At 40.9% G+C, this 19,133-nt stretch overlaps 1 protein-coding gene across 2 annotated transcripts in view; it reads right to left on the reverse strand.

Annotated features, from left to right (window-relative positions):
* The window catches only part of LOC134427256 (carbonic anhydrase 2), a 33,128-nt gene extending 14,299 nt beyond the window's left edge, over positions 1-18,829 (reverse strand). Inside the window, exons 1-2 of one of the 2 annotated variants that reach the window (XM_063172938.1) lie at positions 18,687-18,829; positions 1,861-2,058 (exon numbers count right to left, since the gene is read on the reverse strand). In XM_063172938.1, coding sequence (XP_063029008.1) covers positions 1,861-2,058; positions 18,687-18,732 — 244 coding nt within the window. In that variant the 5' untranslated portion in view covers positions 18,733-18,829. Of the gene's footprint in view, positions 1-1,860; positions 2,059-2,550; positions 2,712-18,686 lie in introns of those variants that run through there. The other variant, XM_063172948.1, reaches the window with a different exon arrangement.
* Between the last annotated feature and the right edge of the window lie 304 nt (positions 18,830-19,133).

Below are 19,133 nucleotides of genomic sequence, written 5' to 3' on the forward strand. Positions count from 1 at the left end.
CTATTTTGTGTAAGGAAAGTAGGTTACCTAGTTAACCGCATACAAATGAAGCCATTAAGTGTGCTGCCAGGTAGATTCTATGCACTGTAGATTTCAATAGGAAGTCTAGTAGTGAATGATCCACCCTACTCAGCTTCACAGAAATCTGTTTAGTGCTTTTTGTTTCTAAAGAATAATAATTTTTTGCTTCACTAATAGAGATACTGAGAATATTTCTACTTGCATCTCCTATCCTCCCACTCTGAAAGCTGTGTCACTGCATATTTGTCAAAGGATCCCTGTCACAGATGTTCTGGTTCTGCACTGACTTCTCATAAAAGCATTCTTCCTGCAGACATTCTTTAAATTATTTTATGTTCTTGCCATTTTTTCCTCAAACCAGATTTTCACAGTTCTTTGCAGACTTAGGCAGACACCAAGTGAACACAAGAGTTGTTTTACACTGTGGAGACCTGAACCTGATTCCTTTGGGCTCAGTGAGAGCAGGATGGCAGCAAGAGTAGACTTGCACCTATCTGGTAAGAGAATCTTTTTTTTTTTTTTTGTTTACACTGGATCATTTGCCTTATTCTCCATGACACTGTTAGATTGAACACGATGCAGCTCCTTAAGCTTCCCAGTGTTTCAAAAAAATAAACAGACCTCAGAATACCTTTTTTCTTTCCTTTTTAAAATATCAATATCGACACTTTTCGCAAACTATATATGGACTTATGTGTATTTATACAACTGTTAACACTTATATCTGACCACTTAATATTGTCCAGCAAAAAACTATAGTTAAAATACAAAGTCAAATTCTTAGAGCACTGCTGAATGTCTGTTACACCACTGTATTACATTAGTTACAAAAACCTCGTATTTTTAGTAGGCATAGATCATTTGGTTTCAGCGCCATTCCCTAAATGACATGCCCAACAAAACACTTAGGAAAAATAGGACACGTGCTCAAGCAAGTTAAATCAGGCAGTGTATAGAGAAGGCAGTGACTTACAACAGGATTGTTTTGTTGTCCAAATTAAAAAATAAAGGCACATTCATTGTGGCAGGGTGATGACTTCTGCAAATGCAGCCATATGAAAAACTACAATCAAAGACAACATACAGAACCCTTGCTGCAAGGACAGCTTGGATTCAGTCTGCCCATCAGAAAGGCTGTTCCTTTCAGTAAGATTACTAAGGTTTTGCAGGACTCCATGCTTAATTTCACTACAGAGCACAATGAACAGCATGGGACTGTGGACCTGAGTGCCTGCTAACAAACTTTGTAGGAATGCGTCAGACACTTTATCTAGAAAGCCCAGGATCAAGAAACGCCAGGGATAATGTTTTTTTGACTTACAAAAGAACAGAGGTATTTTCTAACCATTCTTCTGATTATGTACTAACCTGAGAGCATAGTGGCTTCAGAAACATGAAATAATATTTTGATAACCAAAGAAACTATTTCCACTTCAAGTTGTTAACTGTAATCCTTTGCTATTCTAAGGCCATTTTTTTTCCTACGATATATTTTGCCTCTTCTTTTAACCATTTGATCAGTAGCTTATGATAACCTATGCCTAAAATTATTCCTGTCAAATACTTTAATCTTTTTTTTCCACAGCCAAGCCCTTATCCCAATCCTTCTGATTTATACAAAAATAAACCAATTAGCCTCACTGAAGTTTAGCTGCCTAGACAGCCTTAGTTTTCTTCTAACGGGATCTCAGTTTCCTGTTTGCTGAATCCTCACCTTGCAGAAGCCAGAATATTTTGGTATATTTTCATCCTTTAAAAAACCTTTTTGATTTAGTATACATTTTAGTAAATTTTAGTAGCAATTTCTGCCATTCCCCTCCGGCACACGAATTGTCTCACCTGACTTGTCGGAAGAATCATCAAACTCCACGTTGAAGGAGTGCCCGTTGTTGACGATGCTTCTGGCCGTGCTGGCATCATAGCTGAAGCTAAGAGGCTTCAGAGAGGAGTCGTACTTGGCGGACTTGCGGCAGATGTCAATGGGGGACTGGCGCTCTCCATTAGCGATGGGAAAGTGCTCGTGCCAGTGAGCGGGTCCTGTAAGACAGCGAAACGCAACTCAGTGGGAAAAGACACAAAGTTAGGGGGATAAAAGCGACAACCCTCCTTCTGGAAATCGGGATGTTCGAACTATTTCGAACACCAGCATCAGCCTTTAACTGCGCGCTACATGTGTGGGCGGGCGGCAGCGGCAGCAGCGGCGAGCGGGGTCCCACCTGGGCACGGCGGCACCCGGCAGCCGCGCAGCCTCGGCGGGGGCTGTACCGGGGAGTCCTCGGGGACACCCCGTCCTGTGGAGGAGCGCCGCGTTCCCTTCCCCAAGTAAAGGAATGTGAGCAGGGAAGCAGGAGATGCTCCGGCGCGGCGTGCGGAGCGCCGGACGCGCTCCCCGGGCGCAGGTGCATTTCAAGGTTACGAGGAAAAAGCGCCACGAGCTCGCTGCCGCTCCAGGCAAGGGCTCCGCGGGGCAGCAGCGGGCACGTCCCGGGCGCGGCTGCCGGCAGGTGTCCCGCACCGCCGGGCACTCACCGTCGTGGCTGCCGTATCCCCAGTGGTGGGACATGGTGCGCGGCCCTGCTCTGCCCGTGGAGGCTGTCACAGCACCGTGGCCCCAGAGCGCTCTCAGGGGCTTTTATAGGCTCCCGCCAACTCCATGCCCTTCTCTGCGGCCAGAGGAGGGGTGGGGAGTGCGGGCGAGGGCGGAGGGAGACTCCGCTGGGGGCGGAGAGAGCGGTCCCTTATAATCCGCCATCGGCCGCGGAGCTGCTGCGGGCCCGGCGCAGAGCGCCCCCGGCAGGCAGGCCGGGCTGGGCGAGGCGGGTTGGGTCGGCGCGGCCCCAGGCAGGGCGGGCGTGCCGGGGCCCCATGTCCCCTGGTCCCCTCCGCGTCCCCTCCGCCCTCCCGCCCTCCTTCCGCGCATCGCGCACCTGCGGGCGCTGCGGGGCGCCGTGACCTTGGGAGGTGCCGGCGGCGGGGCCGAGCAGCGCGCCGGGAGCCGGTGCGGGGCGGGCGGCGGTGCCAGAGCGCGGCGTGAGAGAGGGAGCGGGTGTGCGTCCGTGTGTCCCTCGGTCTGTGTGCGTGTCTGTGTGTACGTGCGGGTGCGCGGCGCGGCAGGGCGGTCGGGTGCTGCTCCCTGCTGGGAGCGGGGGGAAAAGAGGGAAGAGGGCAGTTCGGCAGTGCCGGAGAGTGCTGCAGCCAGGGTTTCTCATAGGTGCCAGGTTTTGGAGGCGCAGATCGGCGGAGTCACGGAGAGGAGCTGTGGTGGGGCTTCAGGAGATCGGGGTTGTCGCCGCTTATTGCTCCGTAGTGCGTTTTTCCTGATCGCCTCCGGAGAAGCTGCAGGTCGAGCTGCGCTTACATGTAATTCTTATCATTGAGGTATTACACACTTAACTGTGAGAGCGGCTCAGCTACCGCTCTCGAGGCTGGATAAGAGAGAACAAAACTGTGCAATACATATTTTAGATGTTTTCCTATTGCGCAACGCTCCGGTGTTCCGTGGGAGGGCGGGAGGGCTCGGACCTTGGCGGCCCTGCCAGCGGCCAGGGTTTGTCACAGGTGCCGGGCTCCGTTCCTGTGGTGCCGGCTCCCCTGGCCCGGCGCTGCCGTGGGGCGGGCTGGCCCCGAGGGGCAGCGCCTGCCCGAGCGCGCTTGCAGATGGTCCTGTTCGAGGGCTTTTCTGTGTCTGTCTTTTTCTGCTCGGAGCAGTTTTCGGTATGGAAATGACATTGTAACTTAACCCCATTTTCTTATTAAGATGGTTTGTTCAAATCTGGTTTCAATATTGTCCTGTTGTGGTTTAACCACGGGGGTCTAGGTTCTGTTTTCAGTGAGGTCATTGTAAATCTAGAATAACAACACCAGAATGACTTCATCATTTACATTCAGCATTGTAAAATCTGTGTCTTTTGTTTGTATTTGTAAGACGAGGGAGAAAAGTCTATTTGTGTAATGGGTACTATTGGTAACAGCAAACGTAACCAGCTGGAAATTGCTTACAAAATTTACAGGCATTTCTCAGACCCTTTCAGGTATAAGCAGAAAATATTTAAAGCTTATTAGCGATTAGCAGAGTATGTGTCCTAACATTTGCATGCTTCAATATGGTTTAGTGACCACAAAATGGAAATGTGATGGCAAAACTGTATACACAGAAGTTATTTAGAAATGGCTGTGGCGTGGGATGTAGAACAACAAATGGAAATGCATGTTACACATTTATTAGTCATTCCTTGTTTGATCATTATAGATACTTTGTATCAATCACTTTCAAATCTGCCAGTCGTGCTATCCAGTATATCAACAGTCAGTGAATGCAGAGATACACAAATCCATATAGGTAAGAACCCTTGAAGAACAAAGCAAAAAACATCCCTTTATGTTGTAAGAAGGAATAAGATTTTGGTACCTTTTAGAAGGTTTCCTTCCATTGAATTTTACTATTGAAAAAATCCATTCAGCCTGATTCTTCTGTACTCTCACAAGTCAAGTTTCCACTGACGTCAACAGGAGTTCCATATAAAGGACAAGTAACAGGATTAAACACGACACAATGTTTGGCATGGTAGGTTTCCTAAAAGATCTAAGGGCTCTTACCAGGGAAATTAAGTCACCAGCATCATCAAGGGACTGGGATTTTTAATTACTTGAATCTTCATTTTCTTATCAGTAGATAAATGTGATGCATGCTAAGCACAGAGACAGAACATCCACAAATAGAAAGTCCAGTGCTCTTAAAATTAAATACCTATTTTCCTTGATCATTCAGCAGTACTTGCAGGCTTGAGCCTGTGCCAAGGGACTAATGAGAGCCTGGCATTGACTTGGGCTTGTTGAATCCAGCCTCTTTCTTTTCTGTCTGCCACCGGCACCAGACTCACAATCTGTGACTGTGGCTTTATGGCAGAATGCAGTGCCTTGGGCAAAGCCAAAAGCCAGCCCCGAGAGGAAGGTGGATCCTAGAAATGGTACAATCAATAACACTGCACATGGGTGAAGCTGCAAGGCATGTTAGGAACAGCAAAAGGACACAATGCACATCAGCTCTGTGCCTGCAGCAGTTCAGGCTTCTCAGAGAAACCCAAACTCTGCTCCATGAGGCTGCTCCTCCCCGCCACAGTTGTGGCGAGGTCGGTGGAATGACGCACACCACTGAGGCCTGCTTGCATGTACAGGATGTGTAGGAGCAGTTCCTAAAGCACATGTTCACAAATCCTGTGGCAACAGAAGCATTATAAATACATTTCAAGCAATACAAATACAGAGAACAGATTAGATAATTACTGTAGCCATTTGATTACTCATGACTGACATTTTGGGTAGAAAAGATGCCAGTGTAATCGTCTCCCTTTCTGTCACTACCAGTACCATATACTGTGAAGGTTTTTAGAAACCAATAAAACCAGATGCCATTCTTCATCTCTCCTCAACTTCTTAGAGTCAGATCACATCCAAATGTGGTAAACAAATTGGTGTCCCTAGATTTGATGGTACTTCTGAATCATATTAAATACAAACAGAAGCAACATCAATAGCTTCAGTCTGTTCATTCACTCAGATGCCTCCATGCTGTTTATGGTACTCATTTGTGGGCAAAGGACAGTACAAAGCCTGTACATCACTTAGGCCCCACTTGAATTCTGTTTTGAAGTTTTACATGTCACAGAACAGTTGTTGACTCTGTGCACAGGAAGGGCATATCCTGTTTGTGTACATTTTATGAAATTTCCTGAAATATGTTTTTATTGTGATTATTATTACTTGTGAAGCACAGAAAATGTCAGTACAGATGGAAAATGGCACAGATGCTTCCATATCAAAGTCTTTTTTTTCTTAGTAAATTACCAACTTCTAGTAGTACTCTGGCTGCGGGAGTGATGACATGCCACACAGGCTGTAACCTGCTAGACATTTTTAGCAGAAGTGCATCCAGTGATTATGCTGTAAATCTACATTTTTATGGTAGATTTTCAACTCTGAAAATCTATTTGTAGTCTTTTTTTAACATTAAAAGTCATGTTACTGTTCAGTGCTGAGCAAGATGCAGAAGAACCTTGCAGTGCTCTGATTCATTCTAGCAATTCTGTTAAAGTTAAATGCAATTATGAAAATAAAAGTAATTTTTGGTCCTCGGTCAGGTTAGAGTCCTTTCTTGTGTTACAAAAATGATGGTTTACTACTAATTTCTAATGAGAGAATAATGCAAGTACTAGCAAGGCGATCTTCGTGGCATTTCAGTGCAGTGGGAAAAGCCTGACTGCCTTTCTTGCTGAGTTCTAACTATTGCTGACACAAGCCACTTCAATGCATTTTGAAAAATCCATACTCACTTTGAAATATACCACATTCAAGAAATCTCTGCTGTAGAAATGAACAAGTTTGGCTACATGAATAAACTTTATTTTCCGTACGAAAGCTATTTGTCATGATTAAGTGAAATTACATCCATAAAGCCATGTGCAGTGTAAAATTAATGTCAATAAGGACATTTTAGTTAAGTCCTGCATCCTGCATCCTCTCATACCAGGCTAATGTATTGGTTCACTAGCTGCCATGATGTTTTGAACTGTCTCACAACCTGGCCTTTAGGTGGCTGATCTTTACAGTTTCAGGCGCTATTTCCTTGCTCATGTGATAGTGTGCCTTCCTCCTCACATGAAGGTGTCTGTGGTCATCATCCTGATTTCTCACTATGTAACTTTCTGCAGATACACTCCATAATGTTTTGAAAACCCCTGCCTCCTGCAGCTGGCATTGTGCCATGTGGAAGCTTACATCAACTCCCGCTGAAGTCTATTACCAGGATGCACATGTGAGAGTATTGCAAGGAAATGGTGGCGGCAGCAGCTCGCCAGTCTGACACAGTACAACACTGCATATGCAAAGGATTTAAAACTGGTTTATAAAATAATCAAAGCCATCAGCTTCCAGCTGGTCACAGGGAAGTCACTCACTATTCCTCTGCCAAGAGGTGCCAGCACTATTTGGGAGACTGTGAAAAGACAATGTTAACTCTAGAGTTCCTGCCCACCAAGGTCAGCATATTATAGATTCTTATTTTAAAAGGTTACTAGCATCCAAAAGTTTCTTGCTTCTGATACCCCCAGTAACTTCTGGAAGCAAAAAGTTACATTTGGATAGAGCATAAAACATTTTATTGTACTGGTACACTGACTGATGAAAATGAAAGTCGTTCTTCTGCTGTAGTGAAAAATAGTTAATGGTAGCTCATACTCAGATTTGGACTCACCAAATATTACAGCTTTAGAAACACCAAAATGAGTGCAGCGTGAATGAGAAGGGAATTCCCAAAAGACAGAATAGAAAGTTCCAAAGGAAACCTCTGTATCTTTCCAAAAACAAAAGAAAAGGTAGGAAATCAGTTTGTGAAACTGAACTAGAGAGAAATGGAAACAAAAAAAGAGGAGTACCTAATTACACATGCTAAGAGATAGCTATGGGTAAAGGATTGAACCTTACCTCTAAGTACAGCTGAAAGAAGTTACAGAAAATAGATTTGTGAGAAAATTTAGTATATACCTTGGTGTCAACTATTACCATACAAATGTATGGTATATACATATCATATACATAAGTAATTGTATGTATGTAATTCTGTTAGGTTCTCTGATGAGTTTAACAATGCCTGCAAAGTGTAGATCAGTTAAATCACCTGAACTTAAAAAACCCACCAAAATCAAACAGCCATATTGTTTTCACCTTCATTGCAGGTAAAAAGCTAAAATTTAGGAAGAAATGAGATTTGAACTTCTGTGACAACTTCTTAATTTAAAATTAAACAAAACAAACAAAAACACACAGCACACTGGGAGGTATTCTATTTTTGTTATTAGAGACCATGCCATGCTCTGCTGTTGTTTGCTGAATGTGTAAACTGATGGCACTGAAAATAGTATTCAACCAGATACCCCTGAAATGGGCATTCTGAGATTTACTTTACATGCGATCCTGCACAAAGCTCTTACTTTGAACACAGGAATGCTGCTTCTCAGGGTACAAGGGAATGGTGACAAGCTCCTCTTTTACCCTTTGAAAGAAGTTTCTGCTCCAGCTACAGACAATGTAATGAAAATTCTCGTGGGTTGGGAAAAGCAGTGCTAAGCACACAGAGGGACTATGAGCTGTGTGCGGAGCAGTGACCAAGGGGAGCTTCCCCAGGAGCTCTCAGTTGCCCCCAGGATGGGAGTTAGGTGGTGGCTGAACACCCATGACTGCACTGTGCAGAGCTCCCAAATGTCCTGTCTCAAAGGAATAAATATTGGTTGTTTTTTTTTTTTAGTTTCTCTGGCCAAAGTTTCACATCCAAACGAGCAGGAAAGAGCAGAATAAGCCCTCTTAGTAACAAAAGACCATCTAGCTTTGTCCAAAAGCCCTTCACATGAATCTGTGTCTTTTGCCATCAATGGGTGTAAAGAAGAAGGATGGATGCAAACCTTAACCTTTGATCCAAAGACTACACCTGAGGCCTCTGGTCCTAATGAAATACTGCAAATTGAACTGGACAATCCTAGCAGCCGCGTGAATCTGCCACTGAAATGGAAGTAGTTTAAAAGGAGCAATAAACCTGCCAAGGTTTGCAAATACTTAATAAATCAATGAAATAGCCACATAACACGTCTCGTTTTTGGTTCCTAGTAGTTGAGTTTTATTTTGATAAAATATCTGCTGGTTTGTTTACATTTCTGTCTAGGAAATACTTATAGTGAGATATAGAGAAATCTCTTTTGCTATACATTTCTACATCAAGCTGCCACTAAATGAAAAGTTCTGTATTCCCTATGAAATTCTGTGATAGGCCAAAATATTGGGCAAGGGACCTTCATATTTCCTGGGGTTAAGTATTGTTCTGAACTGTAACCAGCTTGTGTGTCAGAACTAATGTTTCTTTCTCTACACTATTAACTGCTCACTCATTCTTTTCTACCTGGGTAAAAAATTAACATTATTGTCCTATTTGTGTCAGCATTAGATGCCTTTCTCAGTGATAAGGAAACAACCTTGTGACTTCAGAAAGAATGCTTTGGAACTTTTCCTATTATATGCATATACTGATTTTTAGACTTTAAAGGCTACAGAAACCAACAGGAAGTGCACAAACTATCACGGGCTGGTTTTGCTTACATTTCTTTTCATCCACTTTATCTTCCTTTCTATTATTCCAGACGTGCACACACATACACAAAGACATAATTTTTCAGATTTTTGCATGATTCCAATGCTAGGCTTTTTAAAACTTTGTTTTAGGGAGGAGAGAGCTGTGCTGCATTCAGCAGTGATGAACACCAACTTCACTCATGACAAATGAAAATAAATTCACCTGCTTTTTTTTTTTTTTTTTTTGTGTGTGTAAGATACTTCAGTATCTGGCAATGGAAAATATGGTACTGGAAAATCTGTCAGTAAAATATTGTTGATTTAAAAATAATTTCTATTCTCAGAAATTGAAAGAGGAAAGCTCGTTATGGGTACTATGTATGGTTAAGGCTTTGTATTCACTCAGCCAAGATTTAAGCCCAAATTGGTGGGTTTAAACAGCTTAGTACAACAGCTGCTATCCATCTCACAAAGTTCAAATCAGTTCAACCTTTTCACTGGCATATGCCATCAAAGCAAGCTGTAAAGCCAGCCTTGTAGGACTAGCTAAACTGTTTTCAGCACAGACTGAAAAAATAAACAAAAGGTTTTTTCATGTCAGTTTTTCTGAATGTTGACCTGTGGAGTTGCTGATAGCTTCCTCACTCCTTGACACAAGGTATCGGGGTAACTATTTCAGATATGTTATCTTGCAAAGAGTTTAAACTGGGGATAATACTTCATCTCCAACTCATGTCAGAGCCTGACCCCAGAATGTCCTCTGCAGATTAAAGCCTGAGGTGGTGTGAAAAGGAAAAGCAGTACAGAGCTGGCTAAACCAGTTTTTAGTCAGAAGGTCATTGAAAACTTCAGCCTGTGTCAGTGGATAACATCACTGGTTATCCCAGCCATGTTTAAGGCTTTGTGTTGGAATGCATATTGTCACTCTATTCCTTTCTGTCAAAATCTTTACATGCTTTTCCGTCGTAGCGTGGATTTCATGGAATATCTCTGCTACTTGCTTAGGATGCAACAACCTTGAAAACAACCCGGCTAACTCACAATATTAGTGTCACCCTGCAACACTCCCTACAAATTATTAAAACACATCAGTGACAGAACTTAACTTTGCCATATATTTTCTTTGGAAAAGATGGCTTTCAGTAAAGTGAAATTGGCTAACTGCTGCTATTAGAGTAAAATGGTAATTATCTTCAGAAAAAAGTTGTGGAGTGACAGTATTTTCAAAAAGCACAGGACAATCTAGAAAAAATAACAATTAATGGCTTTTAATGTTTTTAGCATTTTAAGATGCTTACTTTGGGCATGTGGGTTAGCACCCATTAAAAATAAAGATTAGTGTTAGAACCTAATCAAAGTTTTAGACACTTTGAAAAGTCATGGATTGTAAAATGCTTCTACAGAGTTCCTTTTGTTTTCCATATCTGTCCAAGCTGTATGTTTTTCCTTTTCAGAAGAAGTAGAAAATGGAGGAAAATTAGGAATCCAAATTCATGTCCACTTTACAACTAGAGGAAGACCTTACTTGCAGGTGAAATGCAGGACCGGGTCTTCAACAAGAATGAATAGAAAGTAGATGCTTTGAATTTTGATTGCTCCAAACTAATCTTAATTTAAAATTGCAATGTTATCTGAATACTTCTAATTTATCATATTCTGATGTATTGCATAGGTCACAAAATTGACTTTTCAACTCAGAAAGCAAAGTTCAGAAATGTAACTACTATTTTCATATTTCTTCATTTTTTGTGGTGGTTCTCACATGCAACTCTGAAAACTTCTATTCAGTAAGCATTAGCATTAGTCACCCTTCTTAAGGATTCTGACTGGATTAGCATTTTCCCAGGACTGATACACCACACAAAACTGGTTTGATTATGCAGCTCATTGTAAAAAGCCTTTCAAAACCTACAAAAAAATGTACATTGTGTACCAAATTGTCTGCTATTACAGGTAACAAATGCAAATAATGATGAGCAGCTACCACCTCTCTTATATCAAAGCATTACAGAAATTATGTTGGCCTTTAAATTTTAAATGGCTTCCTATATTGGACCAGCAGCAGGATATAATCCCTTTCCGAACATTTGTTTTGAGCTGAATATTCTTTGAAGAATAGAATTCAAACTGAATTTAGACATAGAATGTCAAAGTTTAGAGGAGAAAGAGTTGCTTGCAAAAGCTGATTTTAACAAGAACATGATTTTGGTAGTCATGATTTTGTCTGTCAGCAATTCCCTGGGAAACAGGCTTGGCTCACCACATTTTTATGTGGTTTGTTAGAATGCATAACTGACATTTTTTGAATAAGTTTAATTTTAACATGCAAATTTTGGGTTACAAAAATGGTGAAAACCCCTAAATAATAAGTTCACAACAGTGGAGACACTTAGGACTGTGATGTATTGACCCAGAAAAAGATTCATGATGGTGCTGTATAAGACGTTATAGCTCTTTCTGTGTCAGTGATGTGTTGCAGTTGCCAATGTTGGGGACAAATCCTATAGAAAGGGATGCAGGCAGAAGAGTGGTAATGTGAGGATAAAGCTGTGTACAGCCAGCCTAGAATACAGAGAGCTGTAAATAAAATTAATAAAAAGGCAACAGTGATCATCTGTGCTTGTCCAGATAACTTGCAATTGGAAATTAAGACTACTAGGTAAACTTCTAAAAATTGCATGTTTTCCTGAAAGACATCACGTCCTGTGTCTGCTGAATTCCTTTTTCTTTTGCTGTGGTCAAAACCAAGCATTATTGCAGTCAGTTACAGCTACCATCTGAAATTTCTATGCACAGGGGAGAGAATTATGAAACTTCCTTCTTGAATGCAAAGTAACACTGAAGGGCAACAGGCATAGCTGCTGTGCTGAATAAAAATAGCTAGTGAGGTTGACTGTGCAAAGTCATAGAGACTGTGCTTTATTTGAAGAAATAGCTCAGATGGGGCTTGTCATTTGACACAGGGATGGTTTGACAGTATGAATTGGAAGCATTCAAACTGATTTGCCAGCAGTAATAAAGCTAGTCAGCTTCTGTTTGAAAAGGAAACAAGCACTTCTCAGACTTGTTATCTTGGTCAGACATATCTGCTGACAAACTGGATTAAAGGCCATTTGTCACTGAATCCAGATCAAGTTGTATGACCTTAAAGACTTCTGTGGTAGAGCATCAGTGTTAACAGTATTCATACACTGCCAGTTCTTGTTTGAAGAAATCAAAAAGCAGTTTTCAGGCAAACAATAGAAATTTTTTATAGCATTTATCATCATAGAAAGACAGGAAAAGGAAAAAGTAAAACTTAAGACATTTACACTGCTTCAATGAGTTTATTAAAACCTCTGATGCAATCAGAAACCCAGACTTTGAAGATTCCTGGAAAGTCTCTCCTGTCCTAGAGCAGTTCTTAATTCTGAAGTATCTCCATGATGAGAAGCAAGGCAGAGTAAAGGTCAATCAAGCCTTTTCAAGCACTTTGTTTTTATAAGGAACATTAAAACAGGATGCATCTTGAAGCACATCCTGCTTGTCTTGCTTAGGCCATGAGGCATGATGATCTGTACCCTCCAAAATAGGTCTTCAGACTCAATTTAGATTGCAAAAGTCAGGTTTTTTTCATATAGAGGGATTAATAGGAACTATTCATGCTAATCATTTACTTACTGAACATTTCTGAACAAATTTCTAAGACTGTTTATCAGAAAGCTCTGGTAAAAAGTGTAACTTTTATTTTGTATCCATCAATAGAACGGAGTTTTAAGTCATTAATGAGTTTGCTTCATTTAGAAGCATCTTTTCATTAGAGACATACAAGTGATCTCCCAGAAAGGGAAAGAACCATCCTTTCTGATGAATTTTTACAGTGACTACATGGTCAACACAAAATCAAGCTCTCTGCTAGAGTAAAGCTGTACCAAGCTCTTGTACCTACCTCTCTGCCAGACTAGCACAAAACCTGGCTATTTAACAGAAGATGACTTCTCACAACCAATATGGGCTAATTTATAAGGTGATGTAACAAGCTGATCTGTGATGAAGCCTTGCAGCACATTGCATTTTCATCAAGATGTTATCGATAATAGTTCCACCATGATGGGCAGAACTCACAACACAGTTTGACATGTGAAGGACCAAGCAGCTCTAGACAGGGACACAAAGGACATGAAAGAAGACCTGTAGCTGATAAGAGCAAGAGCCAGGAACTGGAAAGCCACATCCCAAATTTTCATTTGACTCGTCATGAGACAAGTTCCAGATCTGCTGAGAAGCTGAGGAAAGGAAGTTTACACATGACAGCAGCTTCTCACAGTGAGCAGAGCCAGGCTGTGCTTGCTGCATGTACTCCATGTGCTGGTGTAGCTGGAATCATGAGCTTGTTCCAGCTCACTTCTTCCCACAGCTAGGGGTTACTCATGAGATCCTGCACTAGCCTGTCAGTCCAATGGCATATTCCTCTAGGGTGGGAGCTGTGCCTCAATGTGTGACAAGTTACAGGGAACTTACACGCCAAATTACAGCCATTTCTTTCCCAAAAGACAGTTGACTAAGTGTGGTTAACATCAACTCATATCAAGTATTTCTGCACAGAATAATGGAGACTAGGATAATACAAAAGCCTCTCTGGGCAGGAATAGCTTTATTTTGGACTGGAGTGCACACAAGCAAAGGGCTGATCAGTAGTGTGGGCAGAAACAACAGCTACAAACGGAAGAGCTCTGAACAGCACTGCGAGTTGTGCAATACAGGGCGTCTATTGCATATAGGCTGGCACAGTCAGCTGTACACTCCCTGACCTTGTTAACTGCCCCTCTCTGCCTCAGGACTGCTCTGCACAAGTGATGTACAACAGCAGTCTGACATTTTCCCACAATACGGGTTCTGGGGAAAAGGTTACACAGGATTCACCTGTAGCAGGACTATTCCAGACCCAAGAAGTTACTACAAAACTGAAAGGCACTCTGGACAGCAACTACATGGAACTTCACTGGCAAATTACTATTTTTTCAATTATATAATTTGTCCAGTTACAGCAACATTCCAGAGGCAGCCTCAGACACACACCAATAATTAACTGTCTTTAGAAGAATCTGTAATTGTTCTGAGCAAAAAATTGCAATAGAGCCAAGTTCAAAAGCCATGGATTTTTTTAATATGACTATTACATAATGAAAACTCGGTCTAAATTTTAAGGGCAAAAACGTACAGTGACATTTCAAAATTTAAACATTCTTATTAATAAGGTGTTTTAAAATACCTCTTAAAATTAGTTCTATCAGAATAAACCTAAATTCAAATGAGACTTAATTCAACTTTTTTTGTACTTTCTGCTTGATGACATTTTTCTGCATTAGCTATACAGTTTTTGCCAATAACTCCTTTAATTTAAAAACAAACTGAATCTCCTCTGTAAAATATCACCTATCTCCCTTCCAGGTAAGCAACAACCAACATCACTCTTAAATACCTCCCACTTCTCTTGTCTGACTTTACCTTGCATAAGAATAAGATAATAAGTGTGAATAGCTCAGAATTATGTATATGGATAAATAATATCTTAATCTTTGTTAAAATTCGAAGCACTGAATGCTGACAGACTTGAAAAGTAGATTTTATTCAATGGCTTCAGTGCAGGCTTTTCATATAAGTTTGTGTCCTCTAGCTTGGTAGTATTGGTAAAAATGGCCCTAATTTATCTGCCAGCCTTAGGTTTGGTCAGAACTGGGACAGAACTCAGGAAAGGAATTGGTATTATCAAATTCCATTGTCTCTACCTGCTCTACAGCCTGCATATTAATATATCCATGCTACCATCAAACCTCCTTAAACACTATGCTGTATTTATCCATCATTATACACCAGGAAGAGTCTATATAATAGCAGCAGCACATGACTGCAATGACCTAATTAAAAAGGAATTATTTTCCCTTGAGAAGATAGATAAGAGATGACAGGGGATCCTTTAGCATTAATAAAACACGAAATAAACTTGACTGCATGGGATTGGCTTTGTAACAAACTAAATATTTTATTTGATTACAAGGTATTTAATGGTTTGTGGATGTGGTATTGAGCTGAGACATCTATTTTATGCTAATATTTGTAGAGGAGATGAACAGGTTTTGCTAGTTTAAGTGTTCTTAACATTAAAGTCAGGCTGATCAAGGTAATAGCATAGACACAATGTAACATTATTTACCTTTTCTCCTAACTGACTCCTACATTAGTTTCCAGGATTCATGAACTATATGCGGTATTATTAGTATGTAATTTTTAAATGAATATTATTCTTTAGTCCAAATTTCTTCTCTTTATAAGTTATTGTTATTTCAGTAGACACTATTTTCCCCCAATACATCCACATTTCTTTTGACGTATCTCAGTCTTGGTCTTGGTCCACTCTTTAGTCAGTCTTTCTGATGTACCTTATCTTAATTCTACTATCCAGAAGGGCCAGTTTTGGAGCTGACATTTTCCCTTCCCCAAATTCTCCATTATAATGTTATCTCTGTCCTTTAAGAATCCCTGTCTTTCCTTTCTCACCTTGAATCTACTTCTGTGGCTAATTCACAGAAATTATCCAGGCCTTTTCTCTCTCTTTCTCTGCAAATATTCACCAATTCATCTTGCTCTGCTTTCCATTGTGATTTGATGGATTTCTGACAATATCAGTTCATGCCTTGTTTTTCAAGCATCTTAGCTTGCCTTTTGATCTTTCTGACTGCTTCCTGAAGAGCTCTGCTCAAACTAAATGTGCCATTTCTACCTCTTCTGTCCCTTACATCTTCCGTAGTGCACACGCAGTATTTGACTCCTCTGGAGGACATCTAAACTCTTCCAATAAAAGACTCGTCTACGTCACAAGCCCTTGTACTGTTAATGACATCTATTCTCCAACCCCACAACCAAGATTTCAAGTCCTTTATATGTCTGCAATGATAGCAGCCTGAGCTAGCAGACTTACCCTTACAGGATAGTAAGACCTGAATTAGCAAAATACTCTTATGAGAATGTAACTGAGTTAGAAAACTGAATCTTACCTTCTTTTTCTCCCATAATTTCTAAGGTAAAGGGTAGTAGAGAGAGAAGGAACTAGGACCAGGCAGGCACATTTCTGTGTCTTCCAGTGCTTCTACAAATTGGCTATTCATTTTCCCCTATGTTCCTGTTTTCTGAAAACTTTATAGACATATGACACTGCACGTTAATCTTCATTTTTTTCTCTAAAGACTTTCATCATTAATACCAATTCTTGTCCTCTCAAATCAAGAAACAGTCCCTGAAACTCCTTGATAGTGGAAGCATACTAGATTTGTCACAGGCTGGTGGATGGCCCTGGAAGGGTGACATTAGCAGAAGTTCCAGGCATCACTGTGTCGGTCTCACAACATCAGGCGCAGCTGGGTATCTACAGATTGCTCTATCAATGACCTTAGCAGATCAACCTGCAGCAAAGTGAGGCTAAGGATGCCACTCAAAAGTGTGTCTCTTACACACATCATGAGCCCCTTTGACAGCTTTTCAGTAAGGCCCTATCCAAAGCATGGAGTCTAAAACTCCCTCATAATCAGCCTCTAGAAAATCTGATTTCAAGAAGAGGATGTTTCTGAACAGCAGCATCCAATCACATGAGATCATTATACATCTAACAAGGAACAATTTACTTATGAACTTTTTTGCAACATTATCCTCCAAAATGGACATCTTACAATTTTTGGAGGGCAGGACTGAAATTTGAGATTATCGGGGAGAGGAAGAACCACAAGACTCTGAAAGCTCCCTAAGGTGTAGTGTTAATAGAGTCAACTTCCCTGCTTTCACAAGATGTGTCTATATTTCTGTACAAAAAGTTTTGATGCCAAAGAGATGACAGCATAGTTAATGGCTATTGTCATGAAGGTTGTTGTTTGCCAAATGGAACACTTAGTATAACTATGAGGAAAAGACAGTTAAGTACTTTCCCATGCTGCTTTTCCTTTCCTAACCCTGCTGATGCTCCTCTAATATACATACTTTCCTACCAGAAAGGGAGAAAATATTCAGCAGCCAAGCCCTTCCTGCATTAAGCTGCCACTGCATTATAATACCATTGTTGCAGTTTTACATGAATAAGCCCTGTGTAGGTGAAGGCAATAATTTTCTAAAACTGGTGAGAGACAGTGGATGCAGAAAACCATGATAAGTCTGTTTAATATTTCAGTTTTCATTTCTACAGTTATCAGGGATCACAGTCTTGTGTTGCATGGATAATGTCTAGGAAGACAAGATAAATAGAAGCAAGACAGAGTTGATAAGTGGTTCCAAATTCATAAATCGCCATGGCTGAAATGCTCCCTGTGACCCACTCTCATGAAATTCAGGTACTACAGTCTGCATGTTTCACTCCTTGGGTTCTTTGGTTTGGGGGTTTGTTTTGGGTTTGTTTTTCTTTTTTCTTTTTTCTTTTCTTTTTTTCCAAGTTAAAGCACAATCACTTTTCAGCCCTAAGCCCACTCCAGGCCATACAGACATTATTGCATAGTGCAAAGGGCAGGATTTGGACACCCCTGGGGTTGCTGGGGAACCAGAAATTCCAGGAATTTGGGAAAGGGAGAGGTATAAACAGCAAAACAATAAGCTCATGTGCTCGAGCCCCTGAAGCATGGTACAAGGTGTGCTAAACATTTTATCAGGGGGGAGAAGGGGGGTAAGAAGGGCTCTGCAGAAAAGCAACAAATTACTGCTATTATGTAACTGCTATTAGGCAGGCTGCCTGCAAGCCTTTGTTGAACCTCAGTTTCATGGACTTAGGGTTAATTATTTCACTATGTCCTCGTGTACTTGTCTTATTTTGCTGGCTGCTTTTCCTCTATTTATTTAATGTCTTTTGTTTTCTTCCAAACTTTTAAGCTTACAAGGAAATAAATATCAATACTTGAGCATAAAAGTTTCATGAAAATTCAAGGAAACATCAATGCCTTGGATTATAAACCTAGTTTTATTAACACAAAATCTGTAAGAGAATTCAAAACAAATTGATGCAGAAGAAAGCAGAGGAAAAACCCACAACAATATGCAGATACAAATAGAAAGTGTTTTCTCCATAAAATGCCAACAACAGTGCAAAGAATGGAAAGACATGCCTAGTCACAGCTACAGCAGCTCCATTTTCTAGGCCTCCTACATAACTTGGAAACTAAGCAACACATAGATAAAATAATGCATCAGATGACCTCTGTCAATACAAACATATATGAGTTCATATTCAGTCACTCACAGAATTCACCTTGCCTTCAACAAGTATGAATTATCTTGGTTGCACTTTCAAAAACTGTTGGTGATCAGACCTGATAATCCAAGCATAACGTAGCATACTTTCTATTTTGATAAACAAATAAAGGAGAAACAATAATAATAAACTCACTGAGGCACAAAATCACAGGTTTAAGGGAGGTAGGGAAGACATTGTACAGGGTAAAAAGTCATGCAAGAAATCATGCTAAATAATTGTCATTAAATGCAACAGCTCTAGAAGAAAGTTCCAACTCTTGAGTTCTATGCTCAATGTCAATATTTACCTCTGATGACAGTGAAAAATAGTGGCTTGGCCAGTGCCAGGTGCATCCTAGCTCTCTCTGGTTTTCTTCCTGCCCACCCTGAGGTACCTGGCAAGTGAAAGTAGGTTGGAATGTTTCTTCTGCAAGTAGGTTGGAATGTTTCTTCCCTACCTCCCTGATGAAAACTTCTGTAATCACCTGCCACTGTTGCTGGGGTCTTCCAGGGAGCAACTGGAGAGAAGGACTTCCTACAGCTTTACTAGGGTCACTCCCCAGGTCAGATAAATTTTAAACCAATCTGTATTGTGGCAAAGGGTTGTTGACTCAGAATTATTCCCAAAGTTTGAGAAAATGTGACTTATCTAATAGAAATAATTCCTCCATTGTTTGGGGGTTCATCTTTATTCCCTTTTTCTTTCCTCAGATAAAGACTTAAATATATGTGACAGATAAAACTGTCTCTCATTG

The sequence above is a fragment of the Melospiza melodia genome, chromosome 1 (genome assembly GCF_035770615.1).
Source record: "Melospiza melodia melodia isolate bMelMel2 chromosome 1, bMelMel2.pri, whole genome shotgun sequence".
In the NCBI taxonomy this organism is placed as follows: Eukaryota; Metazoa; Chordata; class Aves; order Passeriformes; family Passerellidae; genus Melospiza; species Melospiza melodia.